This window comes from Plectropomus leopardus, chromosome 14 (genome assembly GCF_026936395.1).
Source record: "Plectropomus leopardus strain MGB_pleo_1.0 chromosome 14, ASM2693639v1, whole genome shotgun sequence".
In the NCBI taxonomy this organism is placed as follows: Eukaryota; Metazoa; Chordata; class Actinopteri; order Perciformes; family Serranidae; genus Plectropomus; species Plectropomus leopardus.
In genome coordinates, this window is record NC_142189.1 from 1117501 (window position 1) to 1134774 (window position 17274).

General features: G+C 40.1%; 1 protein-coding gene across 1 annotated transcript in view; it reads left to right on the plus strand.

Annotated features, from left to right (window-relative positions):
- Positions 1-15652, plus strand: part of ehd4 (EH-domain containing 4) — a 30713-nt gene extending 15061 nt beyond the window's left edge. Inside the window, exons 4-8 of the mRNA XM_088087167.1 lie at positions 7348-7514; positions 7605-7738; positions 7956-8067; positions 9819-9983; positions 12112-15652. Of these exons, the coding sequence (XP_087943293.1) occupies positions 7348-7514; positions 7605-7738; positions 7956-8067; positions 9819-9983; positions 12112-12669 (1136 nt within the window). The 3' untranslated portion in view covers positions 12670-15652. The remainder of the gene's footprint in view (positions 1-7347; positions 7515-7604; positions 7739-7955; positions 8068-9818; positions 9984-12111) is intronic.
- Positions 15653-17274: the final 1622 nt, after the last annotated feature.

Sequence of the window (17274 nt, forward strand, 5' to 3'; positions counted from 1 at the left end):
GCTCCGGAGGTCTGCGCTCAGATCCGTGTTTCATGAGTCACCGCTGGATTTGAGCCTGACTGAATTTCTTACAGCAGACAGCTCGTCCTCCTGGGCTTTCAGCCAGGTGTCCCTCCCTTCTTCACCCTCCTCTGTCCTCCTCTGTCCCACCAGCTCCACTTTATCCAGTCCAGTCCTGGTCTCTGGTTTCGCTGGTCTGCTCCAGACCTGCTCCAGTAAGTGAACTCAGTGACATCAGCAGGAAGACGAGTGCAAAAGTGTCTTTTCTGTTCAAGGAAAACTTCGACATTTCTGTTTGTGTTCAGATCAAACAGATTTAATTAAAGTTAATCTGTGATTTAGGCTAGCTCAGTGATGCTCAACTCACGGCCCGCGGGCCAAATCTGACCCCTGATAGGGCCCCTGATGGCCCCAAACCATTTTCTGATTCACAGTAAAGACAAGCATCAAAATAGAGCTTGTTGATCAAAAAAAGAGTCAGAGGAGGATCCCCCACACCCCCAACAGAGGACACAGCTGAGACACTGATGTCCTAAAATACTAGAAATGTCCTAAAATCCCCAAAATGTCCTTAAATCCTTGAAATGTCCTAAAATTTTAGAAACACAAGCACGTTTTCTCTGCTCGTGTTGCACCAGTTTGAAAAGTGTTTGCGTCTTTCTGCTGCAGAGATGGAGCAGTTTTATTAAAAGTCCGTCTTTTAAAAATCAACACATGAAAATCTGTCCATTAACCCTTTAACACATGAATCAGACACCTCTCACGGACAGTTAAACATCCGAAACTGAGAAAAATGGCTTCATTTTCTTTTCTTTAAACCTTCGTACCGATTCCATGGAGTGACTTGTCAAGAAATGTCCCACAAAGATGAGAAAAAAATGACCCTAAAATTAGCCAGGGGGTCACTTTCTTACCATCACTTTCTTGTTTGTGTTTATTACTTTTCCTTTTTGCTGCTCACTTTCAGGCAGTTTTCTTGTAACCTTTCTTGCTATTTTTTGGGGCAGTTTCTTGTTAACGGCGGCCATCTTTCCAGCAGTGAGATCCTCCTTTAAGTTTGAACGTGATCTTTTTCTGTACTGAAATCGAGCGCATTTTACGCCTTGACTTCACCACGTTAACCACAGCGTTGTTGAAATGTGAAGTTTCGACATATCCGTCACAAAATAAATGTGACGAATCTGTGGTTTGCAGAAAAGTTCAATACCAGCAGTTTTTCGGACACTTTTTGTTGTGCAGTGAGTTTCTGTTGGTCCCCTGTTTGTAGCCTGGACTGACGTGTGTGTGCGGTATGTTTGGCGTGTTTTAGGAATTATGTGTATTTCCTGCTAACCCCCAAACTCTGAGCACATTTTTCCAGGACATAAATACAGTCTGCAGTCGGCTGCAGAGGAAGTAGTATTGTTACACTGAAGGTGTTTCCCTCCCGACAGGAAGTGGAACATGTGAAGTAATCCGCCATCCGTTATGAAACCCTGCAGGAGAGTTTTCGCTCTGTCCGGTTCAGCGGAGCTCCGGTTAGAGCCCGATGTTTTGACGCCTTTCACAAGCGTCCAAACCTCTGAAACAAAAAAAAAATGTTTTATTTATTTTGAAAAAGTTTGGGGGGGGGGGGGCAATGAGCAACTTGGAAAGGTACTTCCCGCAACTTGAAAAAAAAAAAGAAAAAAATGCTTTAAAGGTGATAAGAAAGTCATCTGAATGAAATTTTAAAAAGGTAATGATAAAATTAGGGAAACATTTCATTTATAAATCTAATCATTATATATTAAGTCATTAGGTTAAGTTATTCTACAAAATAAAACATTTTTTTGTCTTTTCTTTTTTGTTGCTTACTTTCAGGTTATTTTCTTGTTATGTTCTTTCTCTTTGTCTTCATCCTCTCATCAAAGAAAGAAATCACGCTCAGGTGTGAAAGGGTTAATGTGCCTCCTGTCCTCGTCCCAGTATCCGTGCGGCGGATACTGGGACCATTTATTGATGGAGTCCGTCCGACTCGTCCACAGCAGCTGGTTTTGGTCAGTTTATTGATGAGCGACTGAAATCTGAAATCTGAATCGAGAATAACGCCAAGACGCCTCAGACCTCAGATTTAATCCAGGGAGTCAAATTATTCAGATTATTTCTGTTTTTGTTTCAGGGCCGACAGTGACGTGTGAATGTCTGCAAAGATGTAAATATGAGGCGGATTTCAGAGTCGTGATGCGTGTTGGTTGAGAGAGCGGTGGCCGTGATTTTATTGACCTGTATCTTCTCCCTGAGGGCAGGAGGTCAAATAATTCCACTTTTTCGGACACCGTGTGAGCGTGCCGAGCGTCGTGGCTGCAGAGAGCTGATTTACCCGTCACCGCTCGGCGTCACGTTACACCCGAGCCTGCAGGTGTAACATGACGCCGAGCGAGGAGCTGTCTGCGCTCCGAGAGCCCGCACCGTCACTCATCTTTTATTCACGAGGACACGACTTCAGCCGATTGTCTGCAGACGCGGTGAGGTCCTGCTGCAGCGGAGACGCGGTGAGGTCCTGCTGCAGCGGAGACGCGGTGAGGTCCTGCTGCAGCGGAGACGCGGTGAGGTCCTGCTGCAGCGGAGACGCGGTGAGGTCCTGCTGCAGCGGAGACGCGGTGAGGTCCTGCTGCAGCGGAGACGCGGTGAGGTCCTGCTGCAGCGGAGACGCGGTGAGGAGCTCAAAACAACCAAAAAAACAACTGGACACCTGGAGCCACATCCGTTTTCTCGTGCTGCTCCACACGAGTTTCACTTCCATTTAAGCCTCAGAAACACAGAAATAAAAAGGCTAATAATTTAATAACATAACTGAAATGTTCTATATAAATTTTAATAATAATATAATAATTTGAAAAAACTAAGCAAAAAGTGACAAGGAAATTACCTGAAAATTAGCTGGGGGGATTATTAGATATGAGCAAAACAATTCAGGGAAAAATTTCCAGAAAACTATATTTATAATTCTCTTAACTCTTTGAAACCAGCTGCGATGTCACTTTTAGCAAATTAGTGTGATTTCTTTCAAAACAAGATAAAACGCAGTGAGGAACTTGGTCAATAATTAAGACATTTTCTTCTTTTTTAATTTTTTTTATTTTTTTTGCAAATTTCTTGCCAATTTTTTTGGGCCATTTTTGTTAAGCTTCTCGTTGCTCTTCCCATGTTTTTGAAAAAAATAAAGTCAATTTTCTCTGGTTTCAAAGGGTTAAACACACTAGTAAACACTTTTTTCTACGATGGTATGAAGGATCGATGCCAGCTTCAGTTAATCAGCGTGTAACGACTCCGAAAAACACGAACAAACTGGTTCAAGTTGAAGTCAGCTGGCTGTCCTTTTAGGGGCCGTTTCCAAGGCAACGCTTTTTGCATGAAATGTGGCCTCAGTTTTGTTGTGTGTTTGATGGTCAGCTGATGATGATGATGATGATGATGATGAATTCAAACCTGCTGACTCAGCGTTTAATCAGGCTGTTTGAATTGGACGAACATGAGAGGAAGTGGCTGCAGGAGGAGGAGGTGTGTCGCTGTGATCATCGCCCCACATGATGCACTGTGTGCGTGTGTGTGTATACACACACATACACACACACACACACACACACACACATATACACACACACACACACACACACACACACACACACACACACATATACACACACACGTGTGTATATGTGTGTGTGTGTGTGTGTGTGTGTGTGTGTGTGTGTGTGTATATGTGTGTGTGTGTGTGTGTGTGTGTGTGTGTGTGTGTGTGTGTGTGTGTGTGTGTGTGTGTGTGTGTGTGTGTGTGTGTGTATATGTGTGTGTGTGTGTGTGTGTGTGTGTGTGTGTGTGTGTGTGTGTGTGTGTGTGTGTATGTGTGTGTGTGTGTGTGTGTGTGTGTGTGTGTGTGTGTGTGTGTGTGTGTGTGTGTGTGTGTGTATGTGTGTGTGTGTGTGTGTGTGTGTGTGTGTATATGTGTGTGTATGTGCGTGTGTGTGTGTGTGTGTCCCTGCTGGGATGTTGTGAGTGTGAACAGCAGTGGCTCCGTGTTCATGTAGAGGCTGAAATCTGATGCAGGAAGTGAACAACAGCTCCTGCACACACACCCACACCCACAAACACACACACACGCACACACACACACACACACACACACACAGCCTGTTGTCCGACACTGCAGCATTAAAAATAGTAATAAGCTGAGTAATTGATTGATTGGCAGAGCATGTTGGAATATCTTAATTCGTTTTAATGAATTACAGTTCGGTGTCCTGAGCTGAGCATCAGCTGGAGCTGGAGACTTTCTTTAACCCTTTGAAACCTGAGCAAAAGGGTGTGAAGACAATGACCAACTTGGCAAGAAATGGTCAAAAAATTAGCAAGAAAACCCTAAAAGTTGCTATAAAATTACCTGAAAATAAGCCACAAAAGAAAATTTAATTAACACAAAGAAGAAATGAAAATGAGAATGAGAAGGGTAAAGGTTTTGTTGTTTTTTATTTAATTTATTTATGGACATTTTTTTCTATTTTTTTCCCTTATCTATTAACTCCTTTTTTGTCATCGTTTTACATTTTTTGTGCATTTTGCAGGAGATTTCTTGCCAAGTCGCTCTGAAATTAGTACAAATGTTTTTATAAAAATCGAACTAGTTTTCTCAGCTTTTGGATGTTTTAAGGTTTGTAAAAGGTGTCTGATTCATGTGTTAAAGGGTTAATGGACAGACTGTCGTGTGGACGTTTTTAACGGTCTGATGGCGTAGTGTTACAGCTGCAGCTGTCAGTCTGCAAGCTGACGTGTTGCTGGATAAATAAATTACATGAACGTGTTTACGGAAGGCGTTTCTGTGTGTGTGTGTGTGTGTGTGTGTGTGTGTGTGTTCAGGTAGTATATGGTGGTGTATGTACAGACAGGCAGGTGTGTGTGCGTGTGTGTGTGTGTGTGTGTGTAGTATAAATTGCAGTTTAAAGGTGACCTTTAGGACCAGTATTGAACTGCTGAGGCTGATGGGAATCCGTCCCGTAAGGAAGTGGCGTCTTTCTGCAGGTGAAGTTTTTGGCTTTTTGAAGGCTCAGACGGCGTTCGTCTGGAATCGTCACTCAAACAGGAAGAGCGTCATGGTTAGCCAGTTAGCGCAGCAAAAACACAATCCGTGTTTACAATTATATATACATTTATTTCTTTAAAAACAACACAAAGCTTCAGCAAAGCTTTCTGCTAAAGAGCTCGGACTTTAACAAGTGTCTTGGATATGAGGATTTTTCTAGGATTTTAGGACATTTCTAGAATTTTTATGACGTTTCTATGATTTCAGGACATTTCAAGGATTTGAGGATGTTTCAAGGATTTCAAGGCATTTCGAAGATTTTAGGACATTTCTGGGATTTTACATTCCTATGATGTTAGGACATTTCAAGGATTTAAGGATGTTTCCAGGATTTCAAGACATTTTGAAATTTTAGCCCATTTTTCAGGATTATAGGGCATCGGTGTCTCAGCTGTGTCCTCTGTCGGGGGTGTGGGGGATCCTCCTCTGGCTCTTTTTTGATGCTGTTTTCTGTCTCTGACACCTTATGGAGACTAAAATGACAAAAACCACTCACAGTTTATTTCACTGTATTTTTTATTGTCAATAACAAAATGGTTCGGGGGCCATAAGGCACCCTTTGGGGAGGCCAGATTTGGCCCGCAGGCCTTAAGTTGAGTATCACTGTCATACACTGGAGCTGTAACTGACCAGACCTTTAATGATGAGCAGGATGTAAATAAATCTCATCTTTCTTTGGTTTTCAGACACATTTTTCATTCAGCATCAACAGTTATTTCTGCCGCATTGTTGCACAACGAGCAGCAGCTCGGAGTGAACCAGAGGACGTCTGGTTTTAGTTTTCTCCCAGAACGACTTTAGAGAAAAGTTTGACGTTGTTGTGGTTTGAAACAGCAGAAAGTAACAGAACACAGCGAAGTACGGCTGTAACTGCAGACGGAAATCTGAGCAGGAAAACCTTTTCAAAGCTTTTGTCTCCGTTCAGTTTCCAGTTCAGAGCTGAGTGTCACCCAGTTTAAGAGGAACCACACCCAGACTGCTGCCACATATCCTTGCCACACACACACGCACACGCACACGCACACGTGCACACACACACACACACACACACACACACACACACACACACACACACACACACACACACACACACACACATGTAAAACACTACAGCCCTCGGTGCTCTCTGTTGTTGCATGTTTCCTCTGAATGTTGGAAAGCTTCGTGTTCCTGCGTCTCCGTGTCAGACCGAACACGCAGTGACTGTGACATCACGGCGCCGGGTCGCCTGCGTTCACGAATCAGCCGTTTTTTTGGGAGTTTGAGGGCGTGTGAATGCTGCAGCTTAACTGCACACTTTGGTTCCACATGTTGAACAATCACTTCCTCTTCAAATGTGCTGAAATATTCAGGAACAGACAGAAGCTGCAGTCGTCTCTTTTTCATGATCGTTTATTTCACACAACATGTTTCAGCCCAAACTGCACGCCAGCATTCAGAGAAATAGATCTCTCAGTCGAGCCCCAAATATCGGCCTTCACATTTCATTACCAATTACACTAAGAAATTCTTAGTGAAAAACTCCCAGTATGAGGCTGGTAAAAAGTGAAAAAGTCCAAGTAATATAATAGAAACTTCATACAGTACACAAATAAAAATAAACAACATTATATAGATGCAAATAGAAATAAATATAATTAAAAAAAATCTTCCTAAAACATATGTTAAAAAAACAAATGTCATAAAACAGAAAACTGAAAATAAAACTAACTTTATAAAATAAAATAAATAAATAAATATATATATATATATAGATAAAAATAAGCAAAAATAAATACAAACAATAATGAATCTAGTTATATTAAGGTAATAAATAAATAAATAAATAAAGATTATGTATTTATATTAATAACGTAATTTCATAATTGTTACAATTATAATAATAAAATAATGAAGTGATTTTTTATTTTATATCCAGCAGGTCCATAACTCAGCGTCATATCTCAGAATATTTGTCTTTCTTCATTGTTTTTGCTCTAAAAATGACTGAAATTATTAATAGATTAACTAATTAGCTGTCGATTATTTCTCTGCTGATCGTCTAATCAGTTCATCGCTGCAACCCTGAGCTCAGCTAAAAAGACCAAATTATCACCTGCTCGTTTGTTCAAATATCCAAGTCATTAAAACTATGAAAATTTAACGGAAAATAAATGTTTTTTTCCTCTCATCGGCCAAAGTTCCTGTACTGGTTCATGTCACGTGTTCATACTGACATGCTTATGAACGTGTGACTTTCCCGTGTGCAGGTTACGACTTTGCGGAGGTGCTGCGTTGGTTCGGCGAGCGAGTCGATCGCATCATTCTGCTGTTCGACGCTCACAAACTGGACATTTCAGACGAGTTCTCCGAAGCCATCCGAGCCTTCAAAGGACAGGACGACAAGATCCGAGTCGTCCTCAACAAGGCGGACCAGGTGAGACGACGAGGACGCTGGAGACATGAGGAGCGCCGTCACTGTTGGAACGATTGAAACTAACCTCCTGTCCCTCACCTGTGTCCTCAGGTGGACACGCAGCAGCTGATGAGGGTGTACGGCGCCCTCATGTGGTCACTCGGGAAAGTCATCGGCACGCCAGAGGTGGTGAGAGTTTATCTGGGATCCTTCTGGGCCAAACCGCTGCAGAACACGGAGAACAGGTGGGCCATTCATTCGTTCATTCGTTCAATCACTCACTCGTTCATTCGTTCATTCATTTATTCACTCATTCGTTCATTTATTCACTCACTCATTTATTTATTCATCAATTAATTTATTAATACGAACCAAAACAGAACACGGAGAACAGGTGGGCCATTCATCCATTTTTTTATTTATTCTTCCACTCGTTCATTCTTTCCCTCGTTCACTCCTCAGGCGTCTGTTTGAGGCGGAGTCTCAGGATCTTTTCCGGGACATCCAGAGTCTTCCGAGGAACGCGGCGCTCCGTAAACTCAACGACCTCATCAAGAGAGCGCGGCTCGCCAAGGTGAGACAGGAAGTGACGTGTTGTGTTTGGGTTTAACTCCGAGTTTCGATTGGTCGGTCCTGGAATCTTGGGAATATCCTGGAATGTTTGGATGTGTTTTGGGAAACTTGATCCGTCTCTTTTATTAGTTTGAGGGAACCGCTGTTGTTTTCTTAGGAGTTAGCGAGGGAGAGGGTTAGCTTAGCTTAGCTTAGCTTAGCATAAACACCGGGGGTACACTCTTACAAACAAAGGTCCCGACAGGGTTCAGTCTGAAGAGGCTCTACCCAGAACCGCTGATCCCAACAACCCTTTTTTGTTTTTAGGACGGGTTAGTTAGTGGAAGAGAGATCTATGGGTAATGTAGTCAATTACTATTTTAAAAGAACTTCCTGGGTGGGCTCTCGATTAAACACTTGAATATGAAAAGGTGCTCGGATGACCCACCTGGATGAGTGTGAGTCATTTCTTCTTAAGTTGCTCATTTTCTTCTCACCACATTTTTGAAAGAAATTACGCCAGTTTGTCCAGATTTCAAAGAGTTAATCTCTCTGGTGGAAATGTCTTTTTTGGGCGGGTGATTGTGAACTTCTGTCTCGGACAGAATCACAGCTTCTGTTTGTGAGCTGTAGCTCCCAGTTCCTCACTGGTTTTATTCTGGGAGTGTTTTCAATAATATCTGCTAAAAAGCTTTTAGTAAACAAATGTTTTATGTTTTATTGGACGTTTTCACTCGGCTCCCTCTGAACGTTGCCTCATCTATTAAAATGTATTTTTGGTTCTTCCTCCTCGATGAAATATTGAATAATGACGCTCAGAAATTCAGTGACCTCCCTCCCTCCCTCCCTCCTTCCTTCCTTCCTTCCTTCCTTCCTTCCTTCCTTCCTTACTTCCTTCCACCTCCCATAATGCTGTGTGAAGGACTGATCTGCTCTCCTGCATTCCTTCCTCCTCCTCCTCCTCCTCCTCGATGTAGTTCACCCTCTGACTCAGGGCCGATCAGACTCCTGTCGCTTTTCTTTCACTCCTGAAACTCCTTACGTCCATTTTAATGCAATTCTCAATTCAATTTTTCGTTTGTGCCACAGATTTTATTTTATGTATTTATTTATCTATTTATCTATTTGAATATAAGAAGATAAAAAACAGATTATGAGAGATAAACAAGTGAATAAATTAAAACATGAAGACGGTAAGAACAGAATATCAGAAGGATAAGGAATGAATATACTTCCATTATTTTATTATTCTATTTCACTTATTTATTATTTCTTCTAATTAAGTTATTGTGTGTGTGTGTGTGAGTGAGTGTGAATGAAAGGACAGGTATGTATTTGTGAAAGTATGCATATATATATATATTTATTTATTTATGTCTTTATGTAAGTGTTTGTATAAGCTTATGTTTAATTGTTACATGCTTTTGGTGTTTGGACAACACTTTGTGTCTTTGATGAAAAGTGCTCTACACATAAAGGGAGACAGAAAACTTAATAACTAAAATAGTAAATACATAATAAATAAATAAATAAATAAATAAAGGTTACATTGCATAAAAGCAAGTCTGTACGAGTGAGTTTTAAAATATCTCACTGATTCTGAGATTTAGGAAATCAGTAAAAAACAATGGTTCTGAAAAGTGTGGGTCTGTTCATTCAGACACATCAGCTGGCTTCAGCTGATATTTTGTGTTCAGAATGATATAAATGTATTGACCGACTTCAAATCTTCTGTTTCTTCTTCTTCTTCTTCCTCCTCTGTGGTCCCTGCAGGTGCACGCCTACATCATCAGCTACCTGAAGAAAGAGATGCCGTCTCTGTTCGGGCGGGAGAAGAAGAAGGAGGAGCTGATCATGAGGCTGCCGGAGATCTACACATTACTGCAGAGGGAGCATCACATCAGCCCCGGAGACTTCCCCAACGTCACCAAGATGCAGGTAACGACAAACAAACAAACAAACAAACAAACAAACAAACAAACAGGAAGTCACATCACATTTACACCAAAATCATGCAGACAGAATAAAATCATCAGTTACATCGAAATCATAGAAAAATTAAAAGTGAAACCTTCATTTAAATATCATATAAAACTTCTTCATTCACAGACTCATTTCAGTAAAAGTAAATAAATCTACTTAACCCTTTGAGACCTGAATGGACGTCACGTTTTTGCTGTATTTTTAGACAGTTTTCACAGTCATTTAAACTTTTAACTCTAAACAAATTGTTTTTTTGTTTTTTTTTAGTAAACACGAGGTAAAAAGCGAGAAGAGCTCTGCACACTGCAAGAAATGAGTAGCTTTAAAAAAATTAAATAAAAGCTTGGAAAATCTGTTTAGAAAATGATATTCATAATTATTCATTTAAAATTAGGTTGTAAAATTATGATTTTAAGCATTTTTTTCATGTAATTTCCTTGTTTGTTCCTTTTTTTCTTTTTCTTTGTTTTTGCTAACTTTCAGGTATTTTTTTATTTTTACTTTTTTGTACTTATTTCTTGCTATTTTTTAAATTTCTTCTTAAATTGCTCATTGCCTTCCCCCCATGTTTTTGAAATAAATCAAGCAATTTTGCTCCAGATTCAAAGGAAATAAGTAAAAGTATTCACTTTGCAGCCAGAATGGTCTCTGCTGTTGTGACATTATTACTCGTCGAGCACAAACTGATCTGATGAAACTTTTTCACTGAGGAAAACACACACTGAGTCTGCAGCTGCTCTGTCAGGAGATACAGCTGCAGGTGTGTGTGTGTGTGTGTGTGTGTGTGTGTGTGTGTGTGTGTGTGTGTGTGTGTGTGTGTGTGTGTGTGTGTGTGTGTGTTCCCCAGATACACTTGTATTTATTGGATTATCAGCGAGAGAGGAGGTTTCAGATTTTTAAGTTCCCTGGTGAGACGTGTACTCTCATGACACACACACACACACACACACACACACACACACACAGTGACACGTGTTGTTTAGTATCTGGACTCACATGTTGAGAGGTCAGAGGTCAGCAGAGGACACTGTGTCCAGCTGCAGAGAGCAACTCTAAGCTCAACTCAGGGGCCGTTTCCACGGCAACTGTTTTTGCATGAAAAGTTTTGATTTGTTTTGATCTGATTTCATTTGATTTGATTCGATTCAGTGCATATAAAAAATGACAATGTTATACATTTCAAGAAAAGGAGACGTGAAGGGGAAATCCAGAAAACCCTCAAGGGGCCTGACAGGTGACGTTCCCCACGAAACTATTAATCAGTGCGTCATACAGTCGGTTAACACTGATCAAAAACAATTATGAAATTGTATTTATATGTATATATTTATATATAAACCAGGTGAGGAGGAAATGAATTTCATGTAATTCTGTTTGTTTCAGTCGCCCTCTGTCAGGGAACAACTGCAACAAACAATCAGCAACCTCATGACAGTCAAAATCAAAAATACTTTATCGAGTCCCTGAGGGGAGATTGTGATTTGTTACAGTCACTCTGATGCCAAGAGAATTATAGAAGTAGAATTAAGTAAATACATATAAATAAAAAGTGCTTTATTGAAATATAGAATAACACATATTCATTAGTAAAATATAAAATGAAATATGTGCCCTTGGGAGGCATGTTGTCTCTAAATATTGCCAAATTCTTTTATTTTGAAAAATTGCCAAAATATTTTAAAGAAAACAATTATTTATTTCTCTATTATATATGAGAAAACATGTCCCTCAAGTGCTCAGAAAAATTGTTTGACATGTCTTCTTGCACCATCTCCACCCCTCTGATAAATAACAAACAGTCCTCGCGACATTTAAATATTCAGTTCTAATCCTGTTCTCAATTCAGTATTTTTTGATAGTATATATCATTTTAAAAAGTTTTTATATTGTGGTGAAAAAGAACTGATAAAGAGTATCGATGGTTGTTTCAGATAATGTTTGGTCTTTAAAGCTTGCCTCAAAGTCCTGGAAAAGTCCTGGAAAGTTATTGGTAAAAAGTTTTTGAAGCCTCTGAATCTGAGTGGGACCCTCCTGGATTCATCAATAAAAGTGCGAAATAATGATCCGGTTTTGTCTCCTGCAGGACATGCTGCAGCACTACGACTTCAGCAAGTTCCCGTCTCTGAAGATGAAGCTCATCGAGTCGGTGGATAAGATGTTGGCCACAAAGATCGCCGTCCTGATGTCGATGATCCGGGAGGAGGAGTCTAAGCAGCCGCCGGCGATGGTGTCGGGCGGCGCCTTCGAGGGCTCCCAGGACGGGCCCTTCGGTCAGGGCTACGGCGAGGGCATCAGCGCCGGTGCCGACGCCGAGGACTGGATCGTCAGCCGTGAGAAGCCCCGCTACGACGAGATCTTCTACACGCTGATGCCGATCAACGGCAAGATCACCGGCAACAACGCCAAGAAGGAAATGATGAACTCGCGGCTGCCCAACACCGTGCTCGGGAAGATCTGGAAGCTCGCCGACTGCGACTCCGACGGCATGCTGGACGACGAGGAGTTCGCGCTCGCCCAGCACCTCATCAGGATCAAGCTGGAGGGCTACGAGCTGCCCACTGAGCTGCCCACCCACCTGGTGCCCCCGTCCCACCGCAAAAACCCCACTGCCGACACCCTTTACAACCACAGTGAGGACTAGAGCGCCGCCGACAGGGCGTCTGGCGAAACACCAAAGAGACTGACAGGAAGTCCACGTGTACAAAAACTGCTGAAGTCCAGCGGACTCACAGAAGGCCGAAGCATTCACACTCTGACGACCTTCGACCATCGACTCACCCGCTGATTGCCGTCCGTCAAACAAACCGACAAACAGACAGAGAAAGGAGATACATATAAGATTTTATATATATATTGTACAAATCAGCTGATTTCAATCCACCAAAGAAGAAAAATGATAATGTAGCTTCATACTTTACTAATCTTACCTTAATATGGACACTTTTATTTTGAAAGGGGGTGTTGTTTTAAAGCCATATCTTAATATTTAACTTCCTGTCTAATTTTTCTTCATGATACGCTGCAGTTTGTCTGAATGACACAATATTTGGAGGCAACATGTGAGCGCCTTTGACGAAAATAAAATACTGATTCATAGGAACATTTCGGACCTTAACGCCTGGATCGTCATCGGTTTCCTCGTGCTGCATTTAAACGCATTTTATTAGGATTTAAACCTCAGAAACCCCCAAAAACTGGTTTGATTTCTTTTAAAAACATGGGGGAAAAAATGTCCCGTAAACTGTAAAAAATGGTCAAAGGTGACTATTAGTGGATTATTAATATTATCAAAAGACAAAGGAAAAATGCCCAAAAAATGATGTTAATTCTCTTATATGCATATTTTTCAGAGAAAAAAGAAAAACTGTATTCAGTTTTTAATTTTTTTTTCATATTTTTCAGGTCATTTTCTTGTAACTTTTTTTGCTAATTTTTTGGTCATTTTGGCCATTTCTTGTGAAGTTGCTTGTCGCCCTCTTCCCATGTTTTTGAAAGAATGAAAACCAGCTGAGGTTTCAAAGGGTTAAACATGAGGCAAATGATTAATCGGTTATTAGAATTTATTCATAGCGTTTCCTGCTGGTGGACTGACTTTTTCACTTTTGAAATCCTCTGAACATAAAAGATGCAAAGGTAACGTAACAGGTCACATGATCACGACTTCGGATGAAAAAATTCAAAATGCATCAAATCAGAGAAACTCAAAAATCCTGCGTCGTCTTTACGTGCACGTTTCAGAGCAGGAAGCAGCTAGTGAGGAGGTCACAGTGAGTTCAGACGCAGGACGCCGGGTTCAGGAGACCATCAGAGGTCAAAGGTCACCGCCTGTCCTGTTTGAACAGCTCACAGCCGGGACGAGATGACGCTCGCTCTGCCGCTGCCGCTCACCGTTAACTCGTCCTGTGGGACGGACGGTGTCCTGAAACGTGTGTGTGTGTGTGTGTCTTTCCTCACATTGTGGATGGCAGCAGAGACGAGGAGAGACGCTGACCTCTGACCTCTGAGGACTGTCTGATGTGGAGGGTTGCTAAGCTGTGATTGGACAATCATTGTGAGAGGGAGGGATTTTACCTGCCGACTGAGAAACAGACTTTAAGAGCAAACTTTTTCAGTTTGCTCTTAAAAAATGATAACAAACAAAAGCTTCTGAATGTGCCTTTAATCACAATTGATTATTTTCTTAAAAAATCAGTTTTACCTTTTTTATGCAAAGCTGCTAAAAGACAACAATTTTATAAACTCCAACATGTAAAGACCGAATATTATTCCTGCATTATTCACAAAAAGTTGATCATTTGAGTATTTTGTGTGTTATTTTCCTCCACTTTCACTGAAACCTTTTCAGCATCTTTGTGGGCAATTTTTATTTTATCTTTGAAATTTTTGGGGAATTTTTAAAGAATTATTTGGGCAATTGTTTGCTCATTCGTCCATCATATTCTTTTGAACGTAATGTCTCCTATAACACCTTAGGAAATTTCTTCAGATTTGGCACAAACATCCACTTTTAGTCAAGGATGAACTGATGAGATTTTGGTTGTCCAAGGTCACAGTGACCTTGACCTTGTAAGAGTAATCTGATTAAAATTTGGTTGTTAAAGGTCACTGTGACCTTGTCTGTCTCATTCTTGTAAACACCATTTTAAGAATGTCATGAGTGAATTTATTTTTTATTTTTTCATATTTTGCACAAACATCCATTTGAACTCAACAATTAACTGATGAGATTTGGGTGGTTAAAGGTCACTGTGACGTGCGTCTTTCTCATTCTTGTGAATGCAGTATCGTAAGAACACCTTGAGGGAGTTTCCTTAAATTTGGAACAAACGTCCACTTGGACTCAACCGTTAACTGATGAGATTTTGGTGGTTAAAGGTCACTGTGACCTTGCATTCGTCTCGTTCTCGTTAATGTGATATCTCAAGAGCTCTTTTAGGTAAGTTCTTCAAATTTGGCACAAACGCCCACTTGATGATTTTCTGGTCACTGTGACCCTCCGTGTGTTGCATTTTTTAGTTTGAGTTTGGTAAATACATTTTCGCAGCAGTGCCTCCTCAGCTTTAGAAGAAGCTTCTCTTTAAACTTTGCAAGCTTTTTTGAAGCATAAATCTGTCGGTGCCTCTTCAGTTTTGCAGCCCTCTGTTCTCATGACGGGACTGCCGCCGTCCTCGAGGATTCAGCAGCTCGGCGTTTAGTGCCTTTAATATGCAAAGAAACTCAAGTAAAGAGAAAAGTTTTGAATCTTTGTGCTTTAAGTCTTTGTGCTTTACATCTATCCATCAGAGAGAAGCTGTCAGTCCGCTCCGTCACTCTTTTCAGCTCCGTAAAATTCAGGATTTTAGTTAATCGTGTAAAGATTTCAGAAGCCTCTGGAGAGATTTGAATGTTTTTCTGTGTAAAGATGTTTCTCTCAGTCAAACTGTACGTTTAAACGAAAAGCTCACATTCTAAATCCTCATTTATCAGAAATATAAAAGTTTTTATTTTTGTGATTTTGATGTGTTTTGTATGAATTGTTGTCGTGTGAACGTGTTGCTGGTCAGAGGTCTGTTACTGTGTTTGACTGATGTCCTCCTGTCAGCAGAGACGGAGACTAATAAAGTTTATTCTACACATGTAACCAACATGTTCTGCTGGTAAACTGATCTTTTTTTAATTTAATTTATTTATTTATTGTTTTTTTACTTTTTCTCCACTACAGCTCAAACAATGTTCTTTTTGCCTCCATGTTACTGCTTATTTTTAGATTCAGATTGTAGATGAAAACTTCTCAATAATCTCATAAAATATGTCTGAATGCAGTTTAAAGTATGTTTTAAATGTTTTCTTTCTTGCAAAAGTTTATTTAGTTTTGATATCTAAAAAAAGTGTTTTGGTAATACCCTATGTTGTGCAATTTTCAAATCTGCAGCAGCTCCGATTTTAATAATTTGCATCATTAATATTGTCCTCTTCTGTCTGAGGTTTAAATCAGTATCAATCTCATGTCTTTGAGGTGAGTACAGAGTGATTTTTTCATCTTAAGCAACATTGCGACCATAAAATCATGATTTTATGAGTCTCTTTTCTCACCTGTTTGTCTCTCTCTCTCTTCAGCAGATGTCTGTGTTGCAGTTTTGTTAAAAACAAGAAGAAGAAGAAGAGGAAGACTCCCGACAGACGTCTCTCCTAAAAACCACCTCCTCTTTACTTTGATGAATACTGCAGCTTTCATTACAAAGTATGTGATGTTGCTTGTAGTATGCACATGATTAGGACATACTACTCTGTCATAACATTGCGCCTTGAACTTTGACCCTCTTTCTCATATACCCGTTACCATGGAAATAAAACAAAACTCCATTTGCAAAGTTCATCAGGGACAGAGATCAACCCAGAGAGCTGTTGTCACTCACAGGGTTTGCATGGTCATGAAAAAAACAGGACACAGAATTTCTAGGTCTGGAAAAGTTTCAGAAAACTAAATCTACCATGAATATTTTGGAAAAGTCACAACATTTTGGCCCACAAACCTGTTTTATAATGCATGATGTGTTCACAGGCCATCTGAAATTTGAAATCCAATGATAATTTCTGTTTTTACAGTTTCTGGCTTCTCATCTTTGGTCCTTTATAGTTAAAACATACCAAGGCATGTTTTCTTTAAAAATTAGTAAAAAAAAAATTAAAGAGTTTTTTTTTTTTTTACTTTAAAGTTTGCAAAAAAAAATGTTAAGGAAAATGAAAAAATATTGCCAACATTTTTGTTTTAAACTGCCAAAAATTTGTGATAAAAAAAGCCAAAATCTCAAAAAAAAAAGTTTCTCTCAAAAATTGTCCAAAAACTTATAAAGAAAAACAAATTGCCAATTTATTTCTTTAAAAAATATGTAATGAAAAAGAAAAAAACAAAGTATTGATGTATGTTAAAGAGAATATTTATATGAAGACTCCTGGTAGGTGTGGTGATGGTGATTTTCGGCTGTTTCTGGTTTAAAAAAAAGGATCTTCCTCTTTATTAAACACACTCTCTCTCTGTAGGGATCCATCATGTTGTGGGACACTGAGAAAAACACCCTGAGCCTGTCAGTGACAAAAACAGACTCTGTCAGTGGGCGAACACTGACGGTGTTTAAAGATGATGGTAACTTTTGTCAAAATAACTTTTTGTTATATTTTTTTTAAACTGTCGTAATATTGTTAGAGGAGTACATGAGGCAGGTGATCCGCCAAAGAATCGGGTCCCTCTGGCTCCTCCTGGTGCTCT